The sequence below is a fragment of the Dreissena polymorpha genome, chromosome 10 (genome assembly GCF_020536995.1).
Source record: "Dreissena polymorpha isolate Duluth1 chromosome 10, UMN_Dpol_1.0, whole genome shotgun sequence".
NCBI lineage: Eukaryota > Metazoa > Mollusca > Bivalvia > Myida > Dreissenidae > Dreissena > Dreissena polymorpha.
In genome coordinates this window covers 40,288,809-40,315,324 of record NC_068364.1, presented here as the reverse complement: position 1 = coordinate 40,315,324, position 26,516 = coordinate 40,288,809, and the positions used below count along the sequence as shown (strand labels likewise).

General features: G+C 34.8%; 2 protein-coding genes across 7 annotated transcripts in view; both read right to left on the bottom strand.

Annotated features, from left to right (window-relative positions):
- The window catches only part of LOC127847163 (mucin-5AC-like), a 180,980-nt gene that overhangs the window by 67,937 nt on the left and 86,527 nt on the right, over positions 1–26,516 (bottom strand). For 2 of the 6 annotated variants that reach the window (XM_052378868.1, XM_052378872.1), the window contains exon 1: positions 20,831–21,000. In XM_052378868.1, coding sequence (XP_052234828.1) covers positions 20,831–20,903 — 73 coding nt within the window. In that variant the 5' untranslated portion in view covers positions 20,904–21,000. Of the gene's footprint in view, positions 1–7,945; positions 8,531–8,870; positions 9,003–9,823; positions 10,020–10,313; positions 10,509–10,898; positions 11,077–12,658; positions 12,817–13,104; positions 13,164–13,531; positions 13,648–14,023; positions 17,201–20,029; positions 20,090–20,830; positions 21,001–26,516 lie in introns of those variants that run through there. The other 4 variants (XM_052378865.1, XM_052378864.1, XM_052378866.1 and 1 more) reach the window with 4 other exon arrangements.
- LOC127847165 (coadhesin-like) overlaps positions 1–26,516 on the bottom strand; it is a 95,426-nt gene that overhangs the window by 22,878 nt on the left and 46,032 nt on the right. The window lies entirely within an intron of this gene.

Here is a 26,516-nt window from a genome sequence, read left to right as displayed (position 1 = left end):
AAACGATTGCGACTAACCAGTTATTTACTAGTCATTGTACTCAAAAATAATAACGGTGAATTCGTAATTTAAGACCATTTAAAATTCTTCATTTGTTGCATAAATAATGCAATTCGTTTTTGTGTGCATAATTTGCGACTTTCACTTTAAGTTAAATGATTACAAAGTAACTGTTTTATTTGATACTACTGTAATTATGTACTACTATTCTCTGTTGTATGTACTGTTGATAAAGCGTATTACTTACATAATGCAGGCTTAGGTTCACCTAACACGTTGAAGTCACATCATTGCAATCAGATATTTATTACTTAGTCTGTCAATACGTTTATAAAAAGGTGTATACATGTTTATACATTACACGATAAAATCAAAATGTATATGGTACCATTAATTGAAAATGCTATCCTTGTGTGCCATGTTTTACGAACAAGTTTTCGCCGATACCAACACAACTTTATTCGTTTTTGTTGCAGAACCAAAATTGTTTCGTATGAGCGAATCTGAACAGACTAACTGGTATTTCCCAACTGTGTTCATGTTCTATGAACATGAAGGAGTTTTCTGCTACAGATCAGAAACTATTGTGCAAATGAAACAACTTCGATATAACTTCTTTTTGTTAAAATTTATTTTAGTTTGTTATTCATAATTGTTTCTGCTGGGTTTTTTTTTCAACATAATGTTAGCAAACCGTACATACTCGCTTTAAAAGAACAATTTGCAACAAAATTAAACCCTACTGGTATAGAAAATCTTGATTTAAATCCTTTACATGCAGTCTCCTTTGAGATGCCGTGTACTGGAATATACCAAGGCATGTCATTGATGTTTTCTTTACATAAACATTACGTTAGTAATTAAGAAATGAATTGCTGTATGCATTTTGTTTGTTATTATCAAACAGAAACATTTTCTATTTGAGTAATATATTGATATAAGACGTAGTTTTTATGTTTATTAAAGTCAATCATATGATATTGAACGGATACATCAGGTTGAAGTCCAATCCCGAAAGCAATAAACCAAGTCATCAAGGACCTATGTCGTTGTCTGTTAATTAAGCATCTCTATTAAGACAAGTTTTTATCCATAAATATCTTGCTATTAAACACAATGCAAGATTGGTTCGATACATTATAAAATGCAATTAAAAATGAACTGATTTCATATCTTTTGCTTATATATTTGAACAATTCCCTTTCAGTTAATCTTAAATTAAAAACCAGTTCGAATACATTCTCAATTTTCCATATATAAATTATCCTCTGCATGACGATTTTACCTCTTTATTAAACATGCTGTAGCTGTAGTCTATTTATATGAACGAATCGATGATTACAATTGGAACATTGGTATTTTAAAGTACCCTTGAATTCATATCTTGTAGAATCGTGCAAAGTTGTTCAAAACCTACAACAGTCCGTTTTCAACAATTCAATTCAGACATTAGAAAAATAGAAAGAGACTCAATATATGAATTGTATTGTTCGTTATTATTATAAACAATAACAGCGAAACCATGTCATTCTGTATATACAAAATGATGTGATGATGACTTTGAACCCAGGGTTTGTATTCAAAAACGTTTTAAGTCTAAATTATAAACTCAGACTTATACTGCCCACATTTAAAAACAATTTTCTAGAGATATAAAGTCCTGTTAAATGAATGATTATAGATCTCTGAGTAGTTCTCTTTATAATCAATGTGATTATTTGATGATACGAATTATGGATTAAACGATATTTCGAATCTTTTATAAAGTCTGAGTCTACTTTTTAGACTTTTAAGGTCGGTGCATTTGAGCCGTTGTCTAGGTCACTATTCTGCCATAAACAACCAAAGTGGGATAATTACAATACTTTAATGCTCTAAGTGACTATTGTAGTCCGTAATATAGCCATTAACGGCTCACAGAACGTTGCTGGTAGTATTTACGACGTATTGTATCGTACAATGCTAGTTGCTAGTGAACAACTTTCTGCACTGATAATTTGCCTTGAGTTGAAATATTCCTATGTTTGTCATTGGAGATGAATGTCTGCCGAGAAGTCAAGATAAAATAAATACATATGTCTTGGTCTATATGAAGTGCGGAAGGTGCATGTTAATAATTTCCTTGCAAATACTTTTAGTCACAGAAAACTAGAACCTGTTAAACAACGGCATAAAAACTGTGCGTAATGGTGCTGCGATATTCTGTTGTTTTGTTTGCGTTTTAATGCTCGGTTTTAGTTAGTTTACATTTGTAGACGTCAATTATGACATATATTTTGGTAAGATGTCTGGTTTTAACAGTTTTTTTTGCATGTGTGACGGACAACTTTAGTGCGTTTAATAAATAATTTACAGCAACCGCCATAGAAACGTTTGTTGTTCAAACATAAGTTTGTGTTTTCTAATTGAATACTTTCAAAGAAAACCAACACGAATCATAACAATCTGAACTTTCTTAATTAAGCAACAAAAATATAACAACTTGGTGAATTCCCTTACATGAACATGCCAAATGTACTGAATCTGCATTATGCCTCGGTCACACTGTCACGAATCAGAGCTACGAACGAGCTACGAATACTTTTCGGCACAGTTCGTAGCTATCCTTACTGGACCGCGGCTCTCCGTACTTGATTCGTGAACAGTCCTAGTAGTTTTTGGATGTCCGTATCGACTCTTGACAAATTTTGAACATGTTCAAAAAATTGCTACGAATGTATCGACCGTAGCGTATCCGTAGCAGTCCGTACTAAACCGTACTGATCCGTACTTGTTCGTAACGACACCGTAGTCGTCCGTACCTTTTCGTAAGCCCAAAGATTTTCAAGGACTTCTACGGATTGACACGAAGAACTACGGTTACGCTACGTATTAGCTACGATTATTCCACGGATATACTATGGAAAGCCACGGTTCTAGTACGTTGTATTACGGATAGGCAGGAATTTGCACGATCTTGTACGATGTACTACATTTCAGCACGAAACAGTACGGACGTGTACGGTCCACTACAATAAATTGCTACTGAAATACATCATTGACATTAAAGGGGCAATAAAGCAACCGTACTTGCATTTGTTGAGTTAACAATCATGAACCGCCAGAAAATTGCGTTTGCGATAAATTTGTTACACTTGGATATTGATATAGCACAAAATGCACAGGCCGTAGTCGAGCTGCTTGACGATATGCACAGAGGTAATAATGATTCAATATCGTATAACTAGCATAGCTTTGTGCTAAAGGCTACGTATTTAGAAAATATTAGAATATGAAATTACTAGTAATACATTTTTTTTATTTGCAGGTAAGTCTCTGCCTCATATGCCTTTTGAATCCTGCTCTAATTTTTACGTGATTTAATACTTGTTAAATTAATAGCCGACATAATACAATACAAAATTAATCATACTTTCCTAAGCATAATCTATATTTGTACAACAATAATTACATATTTTATCAGGTCAGAGAAGACAAAGGAGGGGGTGGATAAGAGACTGACTTTTACGACGACCCGCTCTCGGCCAATACGAGACTTTGATGGCCGAACTGATGGCTGAAGATCCGCTGGCTTTTAGAAACTTCACTAGAATCGGGCCTGATATGTCCCATGAGCTATTACAGGTCGTAAGTCCCAGGATCAATAAGAACCACACCTGGTTTAGACAGTTTATCAATCCAGATTTGAAGTTGGCAATTACCTTAAGGTTCTTCGCCACGGGGGGTAGTTACCGTACATTGATGTATGGGTTTCGTGTTGCACACAATACGATATGTAGTATTGTACGGGACGTTTGTGAGGCCATAGTTTCAGCATATGCTGGGGATGTTATCCAGACTCTACTGTTCTACTCAGTTCGCGGCTAAATGGCAATTTCCACACGCCATCGGAGCTCTAGATGGAAAGCATGTAGACATACGAAGTCCCAAGAACGGTGGCTCATTATACTATAACTATAAAGGTTACCATTGTGTTGTGCTGATGGCCCTGGAAGACGCCGATTACCAATTCATATGGGTAAATATTGGATCGCAAGGAGGATGTTCCGACGCAAAAATCTGGAATCAAAGCGACCTCAAGTTGGCAATCGAAAGGGGGTTGATTGGCATGCCAGAAGCAACACCTCTTCCAGGTGACGACAGACCAATAGGATACTATATCATCGCAGAAGATGCATTTGTCATGAGGACATTGTTCGTGAAGCCATTCTCACGACGAGGCCTTGAGAAGGACAAGCGATGTTTAAACTATCGCCTGTCTAGAGCCAGGAGAGTTGTGGAGAATGCTTTTGGTATTTTTGCTCAACGATTCCGATGCTTAATGTCTAATCTGCCATAAAGACTCTTCCCAAAACACAGCTGATTCCATTATTTCTGTTACGCGCTGTCGCTGCCGCTTGCATGCTCTCTTTTGGCGAGGCATTTTATGTATGACAATACAAGAGGCTGTGGGCGCAATGTTCAATCGTAGTTCGTTCCTACCTGTCCGTACCAGTCCGTCGCAATTCCCACTGCTTCGTAGCGGACCCTTCTTGTTCGTACTTATCCGTACTAGACCGTAGCGGGTCCGTAGTTAGATCGTACTGATTCGCGTAGCATCGTACTTAATCGTACCAGACCGTAGTGTATTCGTAGTTTGAACGTACCGATTTGTGGCGCTCTGTACTTAATCGCGTCGATCAGTAGCAGTCCGTACCTTTCTTTGTTCGTTTTCCAACATTGTGATGGTAGATTTGTCGAAATTCGTACTCACATCGTTGTGCTCCGTACTGAAATCGTAGCGGCCTACGACTTTTGACAATTTCGTAGTCATTCGTAGCCGATTCAATCTAAGCTCATTCGTAGCTCTTATTCGTGACAGTGTGACCGAGGCATTACATTTTTTTTCTCTACGACACACCGCATGGCGCAGCTTTGAGCATCTCACTTATTTTGTTCCTTTTGCAGTAATATAAACATTACTCTGAGTGTCGGAAAGAAAATCAACATGTAAAAGATAACAATTGTATATGTCAAGCGTTATTTTCAAATCTAGTAAAATCGTGAGGAGCAAGAAGAAAGTATCTAGTTACTGTTTAACTATCATTTTAACGTGTGTCTTCGTCAGCTTGTACGAAGTAATGATGTGTCATGTTGAATCGCTATTCATGCAGTTTTCTATTATCATAGGTTAGTTAAAGCCACATAAATACTTATAATCAACGAATACTTTGTAATATATTTCGTAAAATGAAATTAACTCATAAAAATAGTGTTCGTATAGCATTAGCCAAAAATTCAACGCAAGTTGTGTTTTGGTAACACAGATTAAACGAGATACAAAACACTCGTCTTTATTTTTTGTGTGTCAAGATAAAAGCTACGTGAATTTCTCCCGATGATTTCCGAACATTTACGAGCAAGCGAGAGATTGGCTTCGATCAGCCTCGGAAGCACGACGTAGTTCTTATGAGCTTAACGCGACTTTGCCCTTTACCCTAGGGATCCGAATAATTAGCGGTACTTCCATACGCTCATTACATATTTGTTAAAAAGTCTTCATTCCTTGGTCAAAGTTTTGACTGCAAACGGGGATTAGCCAAGAACTATTCCACCGAATAAAGGGTAATACCATTTTCAAGATCGACGAAGCTGGTTATACGCACATAAGGTAAGCCGCCTATAAATGATACTCAAATTGGCTTGTTAATACCAGATGTCTTTGAAAGTCAAGAACATGTCATATATGCAACGAAAGGACATATATTCTCTAAAAACAGTATTGAAACGGTACATTCCTACGATATTTGCATGCTCAGGATTTGGTATATACAGTAAAAACAAAATAAGAAGTTCCAGTCAAAAGCAAGGAAATCAAGTATGATGGAAAAATATGTTGGGAAGTTTTCGATCTTTTTCTTAATTCCCTCATAATGAAATATAATTAAAAAAAAGTAAAGTCAATATAATTATGAAGAAACATGTTTTGCAAAGAGATTTTTAATATTTATTTTATTGAATATACTATAAAATTAAAAAACAACTTTTGTATAATAAACTAGAAGATAACGATTCAAGCCGAAGCTATCCTTTTTTCAGATATTAGTAGGAACAATTGACATATGTTAGCATTTTTAAGTTTAAGTTAATTAAGCAATTTGGATAGGGGATACAAATAATCGTTTCTAGCAGAAGTAGCATCTTTTCATAACATTTTGAATTTTGTTATTTAAAAAATGCATTTGTTACATGAACATATTTTGCGAATGTTGAGGATTTAGTTATGGGATTTATTGTTCATTACATATTTTGAATTCATAATTCATAAGATGTTATTTTCAGAATATTGACGTTTTAACGTAATTGGTAAGTTATACGTTTATCTATGTACATGTACATCTTGGTTTTTAGGGAATGTGAATATGTTCTTAATAGATTTGGGTTTTAGTTTTTACGTTGAAAAATAAACTCATGTGCTTAGCTCTACCTCCTTGGCATTTACTCCATTTGTAAAAACTATCTATTTGATCTGCAAGAAGCCAATGTATGTGTACATTAAGCAACTATTTTATGTTGAACGCAATCGTTTGATGTCGTTCGCGTATAAATCGGGTGGAAATCGGGTTGCTTTCAAAAATCCCACCATGGCACAACTTATAAAGGTCTTCAAGTTTCCAAATCGTTTGGGATTTTATGTTTTTGTACATTTATGGATCAATTAATCTTCGCTTAGTCGCACTTTATGTTAAATTATTGTAAAATATGTTGGAAAACATATAAAACCTACTCAACTTTTAAAATAATCCGTGAAATGCTTTGGATTAAAGCTATGTTTTACATATTTGCGGCCCGCGAACACAGGTCTATGATAAATTCTAGTTAATGACCTTGTTATGATTGCAATATCAGAGGGTGGGAATTGGTTTCATGGCTCTTTGTCCATTTTTCTCTTATTAAACATGATTTTATATATTTATTTGAATATATTGGGCTCCTGGGCCCATAAATTACCAAGGGTACGTTACATCCCGTGTGTTCCGAGTCACCTTCACTGATGACATAAAACACATTTTCAAGTTTCAAATAAATATATGTTGTACATACATATATATGGACATGTTTCATGCAAAATTCAACCTAAATGATAACTTTTACGAAAACGAACTTGTATCAGTAGAAAAAGGGGCAAAATCAAGCTATATTGCAGTTTAGATTATTAGAACTTAGTCAAAGACATCACACAATGATCCCGAACACATGTAAAGTATCAATTATATGGAGAAGTTTCACGTTTACCTTAAACTAATTTCTCTGGAATTAGAGTCATGACCTAACAGCTTAACCACATGCATATGTATGAAGTTTCATTGGAAGGCCTGTAGGAAACAATATAAATATGGTGGTTCGTAGTAACCTTAACCAATGCATTACGCGGACGCCGAATATGGTGGGTAGAGCAGAAAAACTCGGACTATTTACTGTGCAATACAAGACAGCACTTCAAATTATCTTTACAGTCCTTTGTTTTCCAAAAAGCATTACACATTTTTTATTTCAAATATCAAATTTTTACTGGTGTATTTGTGTGCCCAAATCGAAGGATAAATAGAATCAAACCGTCGGTTCTTGACATTTACAAATTTTGTTTAAATATAAGTTACTATGCACTTTTCAACATTAATTGTAAGTGGACATAATAATTTATAACAACTGCGTTAGGTGGTTAATTTTTAACTATGTTAGTTGTCTTTCTTTGTTACACACAGTATTGCGGTTGGTGTTTCATTGTTACTATGTTAGTTGTTTTTCTTTCTCTTTTATGCACTGTATGTGCTTTTCGACATTTGTCATTTTTGTATATCTTTGTTATAAATTACGTTTATTTCAAACTATGTAAGTTGGTTATATTTATTTTAAACAGAAATAAAATTAATTCCATGTTCATATTGAAAAGGCAAACACAATGTGTGATAAAGTTGATATTATTCAGTTTAACTTTCTTTTTAAGATTTAGAAACAACAAAAGTTCATCGTAACTAAACTTTATATCGAATATCAACCCATTTATGCCTAGCGTCTAGAAAAAGGCCTTGGCAAACAGCGTAGACCCAGAAGAGACGCCGCATGATGCGTCGTCTCATCAGGTTCTGCGCTGTTTGCTTAAAGAATTTTCTGTAAGTAATATTCTAAGTAAAGAAAAAAATATACTAGACATCCCTAATTTTGGAAATAAATTGTTCCAATTTAGAAGGATGGGAGAGTCCACTAGGCTTAAATGGTTTACATTCCGAAAGATTGAGCGTCTAAATCTGTAGATAAGGCGTAATTGACTTCTAACGCGTATTGTCACATACACAACGGGAAAAGATAGAAGCAATTTATTAAACGGCTAACTTTCATACCAATTCAAACACTCATTTATCAACCAGATATTATCAACGGAACATGTGTCGGAGTAAATGCTTTGTAAAGGCGCATTACTTTATTATGTTCTTGTTTATCTTTAGAATCTGATGGCTTCTTGACTGACATTTGGGCGACTTTTTTGTAACTGAAACGAAAACAAAAGAAACTTTAAAACATCTAACAATACATTTTACAGTTTTACTTAAATTCTGTATAATCTTTCTCGGAATTAAGTAATATGCTAACAACATTATGATTTGTGTAAGTACATGACACAATACAAAGAAGATAAAGTTATTTTTATTTTTGCAAAACTCGCATTTTTATATATAAGGTTTGAGTCTCTTTGAGTCGAATGTTATATTACATTGTTGCTTCAATATTTGTCTAAAAACGTATTATAATATAAGATCAAATCTATCAAATTAAAAATGTTAATTGAACATAAAACCTTTTAAAATAAATATGATATATAAATCGAAAACCTTAAAATTTGGGTCTGCGTACGGGGAGGTTTCCCTTGTCTGCCAGTGATCGCTCTCAGACGCGGATGAATACCAGGACTGTGAACGTTGCAGACGCGCGCTTTTTTGTCTGCTGGGCTGGTAAATGTACGTCTGTCATGGAATGGAATGAGACGCCACTTTAGAAAATTAAGCCAACGCCGGATAATCGGCTTTTCTGTTCAATGTCCGTTTTCCAACGAGCATGTCCATGTTGCAAAGATTATATGAAACATTAAATATACGTAATAGGCAGTTAAGTTTAATCCAAGCTATCAAAATGAATTTTGTATGACCCGTGTTGTTTATTCTCATTTTCGTTTGGCATCTTAATGTTTGATTTACACCCTAATTGTCAAATAGTGTTAAGGACACGCGGCAGCCAGAAGACAATGCATGATATATAAGCGATGTCTAGTCTGCGATTTTGTACATTATTGATAATATGAATCGAAAAATAATGCTTCATATAAATAAACAACATTCCAAAATATTATACATGAAACATTTGTCTTTAACAGTTGACGTTCGCTAAATACAGTTACAAATGTGTACAATTATTCAACAAAGTGCAACTTCGGCTGCACCAGAAGGAGAGAAACCTTATTAATGTTCTTGAATCCTATATTGATGACAAGTGGCCACAAATTATGGAAAATACACGTGACATCAGATCCATATCCGTTGCCATCCTATAAAACTCTCGACTCTACAACCTTCATGCAGTAGGAGAGAAAACTTATATCACGAGGTCCTTTTTGTAGGCAAGCAATCACAAAGATATTACTAAACCTTACCTCAGAAAACTTGTCGTCATCTATGAGCCAATGAATTTTCTCCCAAGTCACCTTTGTATAAGCCGTCCTGAGGGAAAGATTATTGCACCAAGGTTGTTCATTAAAGGCAATGCCTAAGACAAAATGATAACAATCTACCTCAGATCCCTTGTCATCCGTTGTGACCCTATGGACTCTGCCCTCTACGACCTTTGTGCCTTGTAGTTCGTCATACCCGTGGTTTGAGAAATACTGATCTGTGTCAAGTGGTTTGGTGGGGGAGTACCAGTGTGTGTACTCGTGCTCGACGTACGACTTCCGAGACCTAATATCCGCAAGCCTGATAGTCTCGTCTCTATAAATTAATTACTTATTGTTATTCGGGCATGCTTTACATACTTTTTAATAAACCGTCGGACTCCCTGATAACTGTTTAGCTTTGGTTCATCAATCATTATATTTGTATAAATTGTAAAAAAGAGTTTTTAGAATGTGTGTAAAATGTTATCTTACAAGACGTCGGCTTGTTGTCAAATGCGATTTCTGGCATGGAATAACTAATAAATAAACTATGCAAAGTATCATTAATATGGTTTCCTTTCATTCGAAACAACCAAAAAACGACAAGATGTGATAAAACCTCCCTTACGCATCCTTATCCGTTAAGCCCGCCTTGCTTCTGTATCTACGAACAACACATGCCACAACAACGACAAACGTTATCACCATAACAACACCGACACTGGTTGCTATGGTTACGATGTACTTGGATGCCAATGTCAACTTCTCTATTGCAACCGCACACGTATCTCCCGTATATGTGTGGCTGTTGGTTTCAGTACACCTACATATACAATTTCGGATCACGTCATACAACTTAATGGAAAAACGCAAATCATAATTGCTTATTTTATTTGGTAAATCAAACATTGATCAAGACTGTCACTGTTGAAACAACCATAACGCTACTGTGTTATAACATGTTACACCATAGATGGTCCCATGCTATGACACAACTTTTACTGTAAAGTTTTCTGGTTAATGTGACTGTATTTTACCGACTTTTATATGCAGTTTGCTGCTTATTCACAACCCTACGTAAATAGAAACACCTTTTTATCAGCGTGCAACATTGTTCAAATGAACGTTTTGGTTTCAACAGATATATCATTTTGCATCACCTGTAATCGTTGGCTGTACATTTAAGATTAACACAACACATGTATTATTTTACCTGCACATCATCTTCTTCTCATTCGAATTATAAATACACTGGCCGTTATTTTCGCACACGGTTGCATTCGGCTGCAAGCAAGGTGAAACGCACCCAACAACACCAACGGCCGTACATTTTAGAACGTAAGAATCCTGACAAGGAGTGCTTTCTAAATGGTTGCAGCGAGAAATATTGTCTGCAAAACAAAACACATTGAAAATGAAACGCAAAGCAACAGCGCTTTCATGTACATTCCTTTTGTTTCGGAAATATATATTATTCTTTTTCTAAGTATTACGGAAAGGAAAAGCATCTACTGTAATCCAATCAAGTCCGTAACACGCATTTAGAGGGTATTTATTTGTAAGCGCATATTCTTACTAACATAGCTTCTAATCAGACGATTATTTCAAAAGTACATTGAAATGAAGAGAACCATTTGACCGATCAAAACACAGTTTAACTTTTGCATTATTGTTATAAAAGAAGTAAGCTTCTATTGTGCAATTTGAGCATCGTGTGTCAAAACAAACTAAAAGTTACTTAAGGAATGAAATCATTATAAAAGATAAAACCACACTCAAATATCTGGTTAAGTTGTCAGAGAAGAAACATGATCTCAATACGTTGTATTAACCTAGATTTTATAAATTGTTTTACTTTTTAATGATACAATTTTTCACATTCCAGTGTTCACATATTTCTGAAACAATAGCAAGCGAACAAAAACAAAAAACAGAAACGATTTTCATGCTCTCCACGTGGTTCTCGATCAATATAATAATTGAGTTCCGTCCATTTGTATTACAATTTTTTTTACTTACTGAAGGATCTAGGTATTTGTGAACGAATAGACGGACGGTCGGACGGAAATACCAACTTAAATAAGGAACATATTTCCCAGACGGCCCTCTACCCTCATCCTTATTGCATCAACTTAACTTTTTCTTCGTCGCAGATTTTTGTTTTTACTTTTTTACGTACCAGAGAAACATTACTGAAATATTTTGCCTATACGCAATATAGCCCGCAGCAAAATAATGAATTTCATAAACGTAGCTCAAGTATTTTAAGGTAGTCGCAGGATCCAAAATTTTAGGACGGACAGACAGGCGAACAAAAGCGAAATAACTTTCACATTTTCCAAATGGCTATATACCCACATTCTAAATTGTATAAACCTAGTTGGAGTACCTTAGAATCATCGCACGATCCAGATTTTGCGGACGTACGTACAGACAAACAGACAAGCAAGACTGAAATGAATTGCATATTAACCGTATATCCTGCATACACAGTCGCATTATCCTTCCTTACGCACCTTTAAAGTATTCGCAGTATCCAGATTTTAGCTTTTTAATTATTTCTGTAACCATTTGCATCTGTAACCCGAGCCATCACAACTTTTGTCTGACAGAAAACTGAAATCGCCTGCATATTTCCCTTAAGTTTTTTTTTGTCCACACACCAAGTTTCATAAACACAGTTTGGACGACGTGGAGTGATCGCAGGATCTAGATTTTAGGTTTGCACTATTTCCGTAAGCATAGCAACCACATTATGTTTCCTACTAGAAAAACTGAAGGTACTTAATCCAAAATGGCCATGTATCCACAGTTTTTCAACCTAGATTATGTAAACATATATTCTGTTAAACAGGCCGGGGACTTATAAGGAAAGAAATTCTCCTTCCGCTTGTAAAATTAATAATTAAAATATTAATCAATCACAGGACATAACACGTATTTATCTTGTTCGGATACGAGAGAGAGACTAACCTTGACTGAATGATAAATCATCTTGCATTACATCAGCCCCGTAATTCGTTCCGTTAAGTGTTACGTTGAAGTCTATCACACCACCGAACATGGCTGTTTTCGTCAAATTAGCGTCTGCTTTCGTAATTACTTTACTGTTACATACAATGCTACCATTCCTAAAAGTAAATATTGTATTTAAGTGTAATGATACGTATCTGATTGATAAACATGGTGTCGATATACATGCAAACTGGGTTAAAAAATTTATGTATAGTATGCATGAACTTATTTAAATATAAATGTATGTATTGTATTTGTTCATGTGTTTTTACATGACCAAACAATGACATTCACTAGTTCTCAGTTTAAACTTAAAATACATAGTACATAATGTACATCATTAAGACATATTAATGCAACGTTTTTTTATTCATTGAATGTTAATATTTTCATAAAACACTCACGTGAAATTATTAATAACGACGTTTACAAATCCGTCCAATTCAAGAAAATGAACCGTAAGCTGTAAAATAAAAATATTCACGTTGACAATTATAGTCCTGATTTTATGATGTAGGTCAAATTAATGTTGAAGATCTATTGCATGGTCCATTATGCTAAATTATGTTTAAACATCAATAGCACGTTGAACGAATCACAGAGTACCTTTTAAATATTTGCTTTTAAATTTCGTCCACTGAGCAATTTAATACATCAATTTCGGCCAACATATTGTTCGATTTTTTTATAAACATACCTTAATCTTACAGAAAGTGAAAAGGATCTATTGATTTTAGGTTTATGGAATGTCTGCGAATAGTTATGTTGACTATATAATTTACTTTTTATTTATATTATTCTCCCTTAAAAACAGTTGTTTATCATATGTACCTTTTTATGAAATTCGCGCTCATAGTCTTTGTATGCCTTCGTCGATTTGTTTTCAAGGTCCTTAGTGAAAGTTGCATTCACTGTCACCTGTAGCGGTACTGCAATCTTGAGCTCCTCTTAAAACAAAATACTTTGTTACGCAGTAGAAAATTGATCGATAATACAAGAGATGATGCAAGATTTTACGGTATTTTGTCAAACAAGACTCACGTTTGGTCATATTGTTAAGACTTAAAACAAACAGCTTCCACCTTAGCATTAAAAGTAAATGTTAAAAGTACATTATATAAGTAAATATGTCGAAAACAACGACTTATTTGTAGCATGCTAATATCTTTTGATATTCTTGCACAAGTAAGATGTGAATATCAAGAACGGAACCCTTAGGTTAATTCAATGCCGTATAATCGGAATTATTTTGATGATGTTAAGTAATTAAGCACAGAGTACAGTTCACTTCTTGTAAATTTCATGTCGATATTAAAGCTTTACCCAGCTTGTGTGTCTCAACACCATTTGGTTCACATTGACATCCTTTATTGTTCCAAACTCCAAACACAACCGAGTTGGTTTTGTCGAGCTGCCTCCGTTTTCTGATCAGATTGGCTTCATCTTCAGTAGGTGGTTTTGTTCCGTTTATCGAAGTTGTTGTGTCAGTGTTGTAAGTGACAGAAGTATCAGCATTTGTAATAGTGGTTGGCTGCGTTTCTGTATGAGGTAATGGGGTATTTTCAGCAGTTTGTGTCTGATTGTCGTTGGTACTATAAGAAGTACTATCATGCATCAGAGTTATTCTATGTGTTTCGTTAGACTGAGTCAAGGGAGCTTGTGTAACAGTTGTTGTCTGTGTTTCGTCAGTAGTAGTCATGGGTAAATGTGTAACATTTGTTATCTGTGGTTCATTAGTAGTCAAGGGTAAACGTGTAACAGTTGTTGTCTGTGGTTCGTCATTAGTAGTCAAGGGTAAACGTGTAACAGTTGTTGTCTGTGCTTCGCCAGTAGTAGTCAAGGGTAAATGTGTAACAGTTGTTGTCTGTGGTTCGTCTGTAGTAGTCAAGGGTAAATGTGTAACAGTTGTTGTCTGTGGTTCGTCAGTAGTAGTCAAGGGTAAAAGGGTAACAGTTGTTGTCTGTGCTTCGTCAGTAGTGGTCAAGGGTAAATGTGTAACAGTTGTTGTCTGTGGTTCGTCTGTAGTAGTCAAGGGTAAATGTGTAACAGTTGTTGTCTGTGGTTCGTCAGTAGTAGTCAAGGGTAAATGTGTAACAGTTGTTGTCTGTGGTTCGTCTGTAGTAGTCAAGGGTAAACGTGTAACAGTTGTTGTCTGTGGTTCGTCAGTAGTAGTCAAGGGTAAACGTGTAACAGTTGTTGTCTGTGGTTCGTCAGTAGTAGTCAAGGGTAACCGTGTAACAATTGTTGTCTGTGGTTCGTCAGTAGTAGTCAAGGGTAAACGTGTAACAGTTGTTGTCTGTGGTTCGTCAGTAGTATTCAAGGGTAAACGTGTAACAGTTGTTGTCTGTGGTTCGTCAGTAGTATTCAAGGGTAAACGTGTAACAGTTGTTGTCTGTGGTTCGTCAGTAGTAGTCAAGGGTAAACGTGTAACAGTTGTTGTCTGTGGTTCGTCAGTAGTAGTCAAGGGTAAACGGGTAACAGTTGTTGTCTGTGGTGCGTCAGTAGTAGTCAAGGGTAAATGTGTAACAATTGTTGTCTGTGGTTCGTCTGTAGTAGTCAAGGGTAAACGTGTAACAGTTGTTGTCTGTGGTTCGTCAGTAGTAGTCAAGGGTAAACGTGTAACAGTTGTTGTCTGTGGTTCATCAGTAGTAGTCAAGGATAAATGTGTAACGGTTGTTGTCTGTGGTTCGTCTGTAGTAGTCAAGGGAAAATGTGTAACAGTTGTTGTCTGTGGTTCGTCAGTAGTAGTCAAGGGTAAACGTGTAACAGTTGTTGTCTGTGGTTCGTCAGTAGTAGTCAAGGGTAACCGTGTAACAATTGTTGTCTGTGGTTCGTCAGTAGTAGTCAAGGGTAAACGTGTAACAGTTGTTGTCTGTGGTTCGTCAGTAGTATTCAAGGGTAAACGTGTAACAGTTGTTGTCTGTGGTTCGTCAGTAGTATTCAAGGGTAAACGTGTAACAGTTGTTGTCTGTGGTTCGTCAGTAGTAGTCAAGGGTAAACGTGTAACAGTTGTTGTCTGTGGTTCGTCAGTAGTAGTCAAGGGTAAACGTGTAACAGTTGTTGTCTGTGGTTCGTCAGTAGTAGTCAAGGGTAACCGTGTAACAATTGTTGTCTGTGGTTCGTCAGTAGTAGTCAAGGGTAAACGTGTAACAGTTGTTGTCTGTGGTTCGTCAGTAGTATTCAAGGGTAAACGTGTAACAGTTGTTGTCTGTGGTTCGTCAGTAGTATTCAAGGGTAAACGTGTAACAGTTGTTGTCTGTGGTTCGTCAGTAGTAGTCAAGGGTAAACGTGTAACAGTTGTTGTCTGTGGTTCGTCAGTAGTAGTCAAGGGTAAACGGGTAACAGTTGTTGTCTGTGGTGCGTCAGTAGTAGTCAAGGGTAAATGTGTAACAATTGTTGTCTGTGGTTCGTCTGTAGTAGTCAAGGGTAAACGTGTAACAGTTGTTGTCTGTGGTTCGTCAGTAGTAGTCAAGGGTAAACGTGTAACAGTTGTTGTCTGTGGTTCATCAGTAGTAGTCAAGGATAAATGTGTAACGGTTGTTGTCTGTGGTTCGTCTGTAGTAGTCAAGGGAAAATGTGTAACAGTTGTTGTCTGTGGTTCGTCAGTAGTAGTCAAGGGTAAACGTGTAACAGTTGTTGTCTGTGGTTCGTCAGTAGTAGTCAAGGGTAACCGTGTAACAATTGTTGTCTGTGGTTCGTCAGTAGTAGTCAAGGGTAAACGTGTAACAGTTGTTGTCTGTGGTTCGTCAGTAGTATTCAAGGGTAAACGTGTAACAGTTGTTGTCTGTGGTTCGTCAGTAGTATTCAAGGGTAAACGTGTAACAGTTGTTGTCTGTGGTTCGTCAGTAGTAGTCAAGGGTAAACGTGTAACAGTTGTTGTCTGTGGTTCGTCAGTAGTAGTCAAGGGTAAACGTGTAACAGTTGTTGTCTGTGGTTCGTCAGTAGTAGTCAAGGGTAAATGTGTAACAATTGTTGTCTGTGGTTCGTCTGTAGTAGTCAAGGGTAAACGTGTAACAGTTGTTGTCTGTGGTTCGTCAGTAGTAGTCAAGGGTAAACGTGTAACAGTTGTTGTCTGTGGTTCATCAGAAGTAGTCAAGGATAAATGTGTAACGGTTGTTGTCTGTGGTTCGTCAGTAGAAGTCAAGGGTAAACGTGTGACAGTTGTTGTCTGTGGTTCGTTAGTAGTAGTCAAGGGTAAACGTGTAACTGAAGTAGTCTGAGTTCCGTTTGTAGATGTAGAGTGGGAATAGGTAATAATTGTTGTTGGATTGTGACCAGAACTTATAGATGGGGGCTGTGTTACTGGCGTTGTCTGTTTATCTTCAGCTGTTGTGTAAGCGTAATGTGGCACCTCCGAGGTTCGGCTGGAAGGTGTAGTTTCGGTAATTTTCTGCGAAATATCAGTGGTCTGTGTTCCATCTACCGTGTTGGCTTTCGTTGCTAATGGCGACGAAAGCCAAGAGGATTGTGGTGTAGAAACTGCCCATGGCTGCGTTGAATCTATAAATCATTTAATTTATACATGATTATATGAAGGGTCACTGATATTAAACTAATTGCTTCAAAAGTTCATAGATGGATTGATATGCATGGGTGGATTGGCGGTTGGAGGGACGAGTGGTTGCATAGATGGATAGATGGATTGATAGATGGATGGGTGGATGGGTGGTTGGATGGATGAATGGGTGGATGGATGGGCGGATAGATTGATCGTTAGGGAGACGGATCGACGGATAGATGGATGGATGATTGAAGGGGTTTATAAAATGGGTTGGTTGATGAATGGAAAGATGGATGTTTGATATCAAGGCTAAAATTAAAAAAGAGCAAACGTTCACAGCTCTGGAGAGTAAAAAAGAAAGAATGATGACATACTTTTTCTACATAGACTACTTTTGGGTTAAGAACTCAGACAGATGATAGTATCAGTAAAAAATACAACACCAAAAAATGGTTCTTAGTGTCATCAGCGATTTTCAGTGAAAATACTACTTAGATGAAATATGGATGCTTTAAATGTCCTTTCACGGCAACATTGAAAGCATTAGGTTTGTCCATATTTGTCGAATTGGTCGGTAACCTATTCCAAAGTGTGGCATCATGGAAGCTGTATGACTTTGAGCCTGATGATGTGACCTTTTTTTTATTGAAGCCCCTTTTGGGCTTAGTGTTTCGTTGCATGAATGATCTATATCTTTATAAATGCGACATTACATAATTAGTTCTACCCTTTTGTTAACTGGCAAACACATGGGTGATTCAATTTTGTGCGAGAATCATGACTGAAAATTTATCTGATCAACTTGTTCTGTATAACCCCTAGAGTATTTTTCATGGAGTTTATTTAACCATTGCAATTACAATAAATTCGTAATTAATTTGCGATTTTCATCTCTTTAATATGTTCATTAATAAATATTGATTTGTCAATCGCATCGTATCATTTTTATTTACCATAATTGTCTGTAAGCATACCATTTTACATATTTGATATAATCCGCCAAGTCTAGTAATACGGTTCATTCTCGACGTTGCTCACTCTACCATAGACTCAGTCGAGTGATTGTTTCGTCGGTCGAATGAAAAATCCAAGCCAATAACATGTCCGAAGTACATGTAGCTTCATATAGACGCTCATTCAATACTGTATAGCTATATCTCTATGTATCATTTATTTTATAAACGCTTATTGAAATGTACTTCAGGTCGATCTCGTCTGATCTTGAACGCATTTTCTTAATCTAGTTGGAGACTTAGTAAAAAACTGCAGAGTTTTATAAAAACTCTATTAAACATCGATCTATTCGCACTGCTTCTACTACCTCTACTACTACTACTACTACTACTACTACTACTACTACTACTACTACTACTACTACTACTACTACTACTACTACTACTACTACTACTACTACTACTACTACTACTACTACTACTACTACTACTACTACTACTACTACTACTACTACTACTACTACTACTACTACTACTACTACTACTACTACTACTACTACTAAAACTACTACTACGTCTACTACGTCTACTACTACTACTACTACTACTACTACTACTACTACTACTACTACTACTACTACTACTACTACTACTACTACTACTACTACTACTACTACTACTACTACTACTACTACTACTACTACTACTACTACTACTACTACTACTACTACTACGTACACTACTACTACTACTACTACTACTACTACTACTACTACTACTACTACTACTACTACTACTACTACTACTACTACTACTACGTATACTACTACTACTAATCATAATCATAATGATGATATTTTAAAGAGTTTGTATTTAAAATTAGATTCCAAATAGCAAAACGCACATTGCAACGTGTGGTTTATTTAATTCCCAAACGAGGCTAATCTTATGATAGTGTTTTGGCTGTATTATTGTCATAAGAACTTTGAAAAACTGTTTGTCCTAAACTATGGTGCATTTTAAACATGAGTACTGTACAGGCAGTTGTTATATCAACAGATATTATTTGGAAAGTGGATTTTGAAATATGCGATTAAAAGTTTCATTCTGATACAGACATATTTTATTTACCACACACAACTACAAATGATTTCAAATTAAATGTTGCAAAAAATATTTCTTATCTTTAACAATTATTATTTTTCATTTAAGCACGAGAATGCGAATCATTATGTTTGTGTTGATAATGTGGTATTATTATGATTGACCGAAATGGCTTGAACTTTTCTAAACTGGCAAAATATAGTGGAGTAATTTTTTTTGAGACAACCAAATCCGTTTCCCACGGGAGAATTTTATGCCTCTTGTATAACGACGATACTATTTATTATTATATGACCCTGGTTTGTACTCAGAAATCTATAATTCTAGTACAAAGGTATTATTGTAAGTATGAAACTGACATTTTGATAATTTAAATACGTTAAGAATGTGGTTATTTTTATATTTTATTTTTTCCAGACCTCTTTTGAGATCTTATCAGTAATTAAGTACAGTTATATTGTTAAGTTGCCGTGAACTATGAGACGTACGAAAGCACGGTGTTGCCTATGTTAACAGACATGTAAACCAGTGAATAAAAGACTCGAGTATTTATCTACATTGTTTAATGCTTCATGATTGATTAAATTGGTTAAACAAATTGATACACACAAATTATTTTATTTTTGGCTATTAGAAACTGGATCGGCCTTATGATAGTTTTAATTCGGCAGTATCTTGTGCAAAGAAATAAAAAAAATCAAAGAATGGGCGTTAATCTGAAGTATTGAATACTTATTTTAAAAACTTATAACGACGAATGAATAATCTTACCAGAGCACTGACAAAGGTCTCCGATTTCATAAGCGTTTGGAAGTTCGAGATCAGCGGCAACTAGAATAAAAAATAAATATTCTTAATCGCAACATTTGGTGCAATAAATGCTGGCGGTTAGTTAACTAGACATGCACATTAAGATGGTAACTTAAAATAAATATAAATGGATAATACAACACGTACATATAGCAACAGATATTCATAAAAAGTATACGGTCACTATTTAAGCATTATCGTTTCAAGTGCTTTAAATGATATTGACAAATCATGGTCCTTATCCCCTTACAGAATTAAAGACTAAAGTCTGAATGCAAAGATTTGTTTAACTGAAATGGTCATAATCCACTTGAATGTGTCGGAAATGGCATTTTACAAATTTGACACATTTAATAATAGTACTCTGTGTTTGTTGTAAATATATACATATACCCCCGTTAGACTTGACATATACACTCTCTGAAATATATTTTCCAAAGTCTAAGTCTTTTCTTTATTTTCAAGTCTAAGAATGGTTAGGTGAATGCGTGCATCGGAATTCAAAACTATCGATTCATTTATAGAACCTATATCATTTAGTTATTAACATGCAAATGTATTGACAAAATGCAGACACATTATCAGGAAAGACAGTATTGTTACAACCCGATTGTATTTATTAAAGGCATATACCAAATTCTTAAGAATCAAATTGATGATGTGTTATGTTTACTAAAGTAAAATAATCCTTGATTGTTTATAAAAAAGACAAATACATAATAACAAACATAATCACAGTTCGGTTCAGAAATTAGCACTTACTGAAACAATAGAACAGCAGGTAAAACGTTGTTTTATCCATATTGCAAATAAACAAATGTTGAATAATGTTCATACAACCAAAATAAGTATGCGAAATACGTTTTGTAAACAAAAGTTTAAACGCAAATATTTAGGAGTGCTATCTATCGATTAACATCAGTAGAATCTATGGTGTGTAAAAGATGACAGATTTAACTATATTAATGTTGACCGACGAACCGTTCCACTCGTAATATTGACATTTTGATAACGATATAAAATGTCGATATCAGAATATGTGCAGTATTTATTTCAAAAGTCGGACCAAGATTAATATCATAACATTTGCAGTTTAAACATTAAAACTTAACGTTATGCTAGGAGAATTCCACGAGAATAAGCAAAACTCCCTTAAATGATAAAACATGTTATAATCATTAATTGAGAGTTTTAACAAATATAAATTATAGCATACTGAGGTGTTCTTTTACGGTGTTAATATAAATGTACATGTATTATGCATATTAGTTATTAATTAGAGGCAAATATAAAATAATTGGTCAAATAACTGATATCGACCATAACCCACTTAAATATTGTGAAAACCAATTTTGGTTGAAGAACTGTATATTTATGTAGAAGGTAGCTTTTATGCAAACTTGAAGCATATACCGCGCTCAAGTTGGAGTGGACCTTCAAAAAGATGTCAAAGAACTGAAATAATACCATACACACATGCAAATTGTTAGCAGATTTTTATCGTATAAAATAAGAAGAACATGAAGTTGGTGAACTATTTTAATTAATTGCATAATATCGATTACATATCTTTATTATGTTTGTGTATTTATGTATCTTAAAATGTAAATGCGTTGTTCATTTAATTTGTTACAAATCATGTCTGAGGACAACACCCTAATATTTACTTTTATAGATTGCTTAGATTACCGGCAATTCCTATGAACGCATCCTTATAACAGTGAGGTTGTTTCCGTCGTAAGCATTTAAGCAAGTGTTATTTAGGTTTGTCTGTGTGTGTAGCGATTGCTGTTTAGTTTCCTCATGAATGTTTGATGTGTCAGACCGTTCGCCAAGTTGCTACTTTTAAAATTAAAGGGATAATGCATTGTTGAGTATTTGTTTAAAAGTAATGTACTTGGTGTTTATAACAATAATATCGAACACAATGACCTTAATGTAAGTAGAAAGCTTTAAGGAGATTCGAACCTTTTATTTAAAAAAGTAGTTTCGTACTTATGATACACCTGTAGGCTTTAAGAGGTATTAGACGTAGAAATGATCAGTTGTTAAGTATAAATAGATACAATAAACTGAATATGATCATAGTTTAATTGGTGTTATAATGGGCTTTGTTATTGAAATACCTGTACACGAATATACTTTCAGAAACTCAAAGTTTCCTCATGAATGTTTGATGTGTCAGACCGTTCGCCAAGTTGCTACTTTTAAAATTAAAGGGATAATGCATTGTTGAGTATTTGTTTAAAAGTAATGTACTTGGTGTTTATAACAATAATATCGAACACAATGACCTTAATGTAAGTAGAAAGCTTTAAGGAGATTCGAACCTTTTATTTAAAAAAGTAGTTTCGTACTTATGATACACCTGTAGGCTTTAAGAGGTATTAGACGTAGAAATGATCAGTTGTTAAGTATAAATAGATACAATAAACTGAATATGATCATAGTTTAATTGGTGTTATAATGGGCTTTGTTATTGAAATACCTGTACACGAATATACTTTCAGAAACTCAAAACAAAAAATCCAATTTCCTGTATAAAGCACATGTACAAAAATATCGTATTTCTATACCCAAGTTCAACGTATTTAATATTATTAAAATTGTGAGGCATACCGTTGCAGAACACCGTAGTGTATGGGCGTATGCCTCAAATAGTCAACAATTTTCATCCGAGAGTTATTGCGATTGATTTCTTTAGATAAGTGCATTCCTCCGTTGTCGAGATGATATCGATGATTTATCAGTGATGGGACAGTTATGATTCAAGAGATTTTATTTGAGAGCCGCCTTGTCGTTTTGAAAGAGAATGGAAGAAAACGCACCTTTTGATATTAGGACATTGCTGATAAGGAGCTCAACGTTGAAATAAATTAAACTGCCCCTATTTTAACTGAGTGTTATATTAAACTAAACTTTGACTTTTGAAGAATTTAGGATTGGACATTCTTTACTTAATAAGTGTTTAGCAACGTCTTAAGTTTTGAAAGGTTTCAATATAACGATCTGAAAGCAAAAACTCGTTTATAAGTAAGGTGTTTTGTCGTCTTGTTTACAAAATGCAGTTATATATGATACATAATTAATCGAACACGTGCATTTATATAATTAAATCATTCATTCAATTGAAAAGTACACGGATCTATTAGATTGATACATGATATTTTCTATTCGTATTTGCTATGTTCAGGCAATCATTTTTTACTTCAATGAACGTGTCGCATGCTGCGCTTTATATTGTGTTTGCGTTACTCTTATTAACCCATTTATGCCTAGTGGACGTTCCCATTTTTCTAAATTGGATCAATTAATTTCCAAAATTAGGGATGTCTAGTATATTTATTTCTATATTTATAATATTTATTACAGACATGCCTTTTAGCAAACAGCGCAGACCCTATGGAGACGCCGCATCATGCGGCGTCTCATCTGGGTCTACGCTGTTTGCCAAGACCCTTTTTCTAGACGCTAGGCATAAATGGGTTAATACGCGTTCTTCGCATGCAAAAGATAATGCCTTAACTTCGATTAATAACCGTTAAAGCATCGCTCATAACCGCGTAGAGCTGAACATACCTTTACTGTTCAGTTCTTTTCATGCGTTGCAACCGTAAGTGAAAACAAATAAATGCTCGAACTCCTTTAAACTGTCCAGCGAAACAATAAACTATAATGTAAATACGTGATTTACCCAATTGCAGCTAATATGTCGAATTAAAGCATCAGCAAAAAGAAAAGAAAATGACAACGATTTAACCTTATTAAGGGCAGATTTGCTTAAACATTTAAATTTCTAATTTATTTTTGAAACTCGTATGTATTATAAAATTCTATTAAGATTTCCTACCAAATCTAACTTGACCAACTATGATGACATAAACAAAAAACGGTTCATTTAAACTCATTTTGTTTCCAATAAATATACATTAACAGTTATGTTAACATTATAAAACTCCAAACCAATTTATAAAAAAAATTGCAACAGAGTTAAGAGGGAAGCGAAAAGCTTATACCATATCTCTCATTTTTGGTTTATGATTAATAAATATGTGTGTGTGCGAAGTCGGTGCTTAACAATAACAGATGTGCAAACAGGTTAATATCTGTTACATTGAATGCGGTATCTGCACTATATACTCACTAGAAACATTTGAGGCTCTATGGTTGCTTTAGTTGTTTTGATCGTTGATCTGCATTTGATACAAAGTGCACGTTTATCTTTGCTGTTCAAACTTATATTTACGGCCTGTGTACAAGTTGGTCTACTTTGATCTTTATCTTTTTGGAAATAAATTAAAAGCCAATATTGTGAGAATATATGAGAGAACATTGGCAAACGGATAAATTGTAAAACTGATACAAAATATAAGCATACTTAGGTATGATGTTGTGGTTAAGTCACTCGTATTTTCCTAAATATGAAGAATAACTGTCTTTTATAGAAGCCAACCGGCATTGATATTACTTTCGATTACATTTTGGTTGTAAAACAGATTGACAAAAGTCGGAGTAAGAATTATGTACAGGCGTATTCTCGGTTTCCCGTTTTTATTTGCTTTTAACGGGATATCTCTATTTTCTGACTCAATGATCAATAATTTATTTGAGATTACCTCAATCATTACGTGAGTAATGCATGCACGGCGAAAATATATTCCATCTCAATTAGTTGACCACGGCACAAGTCAGTGGGTTAAGATTTAGGGAGGTAATTGGAACTTTGGTTTTGTCTCCAGAAGTTGATTATGAGAAACAAAGATGACTATTTCCGTAAAATCGAAAAATAAAAGCATAGCATAGAAAGGAATGTTGAAAACTCGGCATGTTAAGTAATAGTGGCAAGACCTTGACAGATAAGCGAATCAAAAGACCATTGCCGGAAGTAGAATGATTATAACTAATTATTTAAAAAAGGTTTAATTCTTATTAGTTGTTCGCCGGGGTAAAACGCTGGTAATTGATTAAGTCACCAATGGAACAGGGATTATTGATTCGAAGCATTATATATAAGAAACAAGCATACGGAGAGGGACACTCATCATTACAAAAATTACATCTGCGCCTTACTGCACTCTTATAATTACATCTGCGCCTTACTGCACTCTTATAATTACATCTGCGCCTTACTGCACTCTTATAATTACATCTGCGCCTTACTGCACTCTTATAATTACATCTGCGCCTTACTGCACTCTTATAATTACATCTGCGCCTTACTGCACTCTTATAATTACATCTGCGCCTAACTGCACTCTTATAATTACATCTGCGCCTAACTGCACTCTTATTCTTACTCTTACTCCTAAAAAATAATATCGATTGGCCTAACATTAAAAATGTTCGCACTAGAAATCGTACTAGATCAAAGCTGAGTTAACTTGAAAGTTGTCAATAACGCTCATGGTCATCGTTGGCTCGGGTACTACTTAAATGTTCCCTGGGTACGGACAAATATACTAAAACGTACCCGGCCAATTTAGACTGTACGAGAGTATACTTCCCATCCAAAATCCAATGTAATAAAACACGCAACGGTATTCAAACGACACCGGCCTCATCATTCTTTTTTGAGTACGATTTTCGACAATATAGAGGCCATTTTACAAAATACTGACAAAGATATTAACAGTATTTATAATAAAAACACCGTAGTCATTTCTTACACATAGTTTGATTGACAATTATATGTGGATAGATCGCTTACTTAATACCTGTTACTATTTTTAGTCAAATACCATTGACATATCTCATATTATCGTTTAAGAAGATTTCCAATACACAAGAACATTAAAACTATGTGTATTTAATTCAAGTTTGACGTTTAAGACAATCATGTTTCCATTTCCAGTCTGCATATGCAAGTTTGATTAACATTGTTTTACTCGTATTCAATGTTTAGATAAGTTTGAGATTCAGCTAGCTCTTAAACCAGAAGATATAAATACATGTTATAGTAAGTTTTTTTATCTAGGCTTACCTATTAGCTGAAGATATTTACATTATTTTATTGTTAATTTTAAAATATTTTTGTCATCAAAACCTTTTTTATACAAAAAAACTGCAACATAAACATTTATAAATAATGACACGGGGTACAGGTAGCTTACACTAAGTGGAAGTAAATAACACGTTATATCAAGTTTTATCAGCCAAAACAATAATTAAATAACATGTTATATCAAGTGTCAATCAGCCAAAACAATAAGCAAATAACACGTTATATCAAGTGTCACTCAGTTTTCAGAATAAGTATATAGCATTTTATATCAAGTGTCAATCAGCGAAAATAATAAGTAGACCGTTAGAAAGTGTGCATTACGTGCATTTTTCGTGTTTCTTTTACGTCCACGTGGAACATCTCTGATGATATAGTACTTATGCTTTGAGATTACTTTTTTATAGAAACGTTTGTCTGCCTGCTATTAAAATATCTGAACTGGTTTAA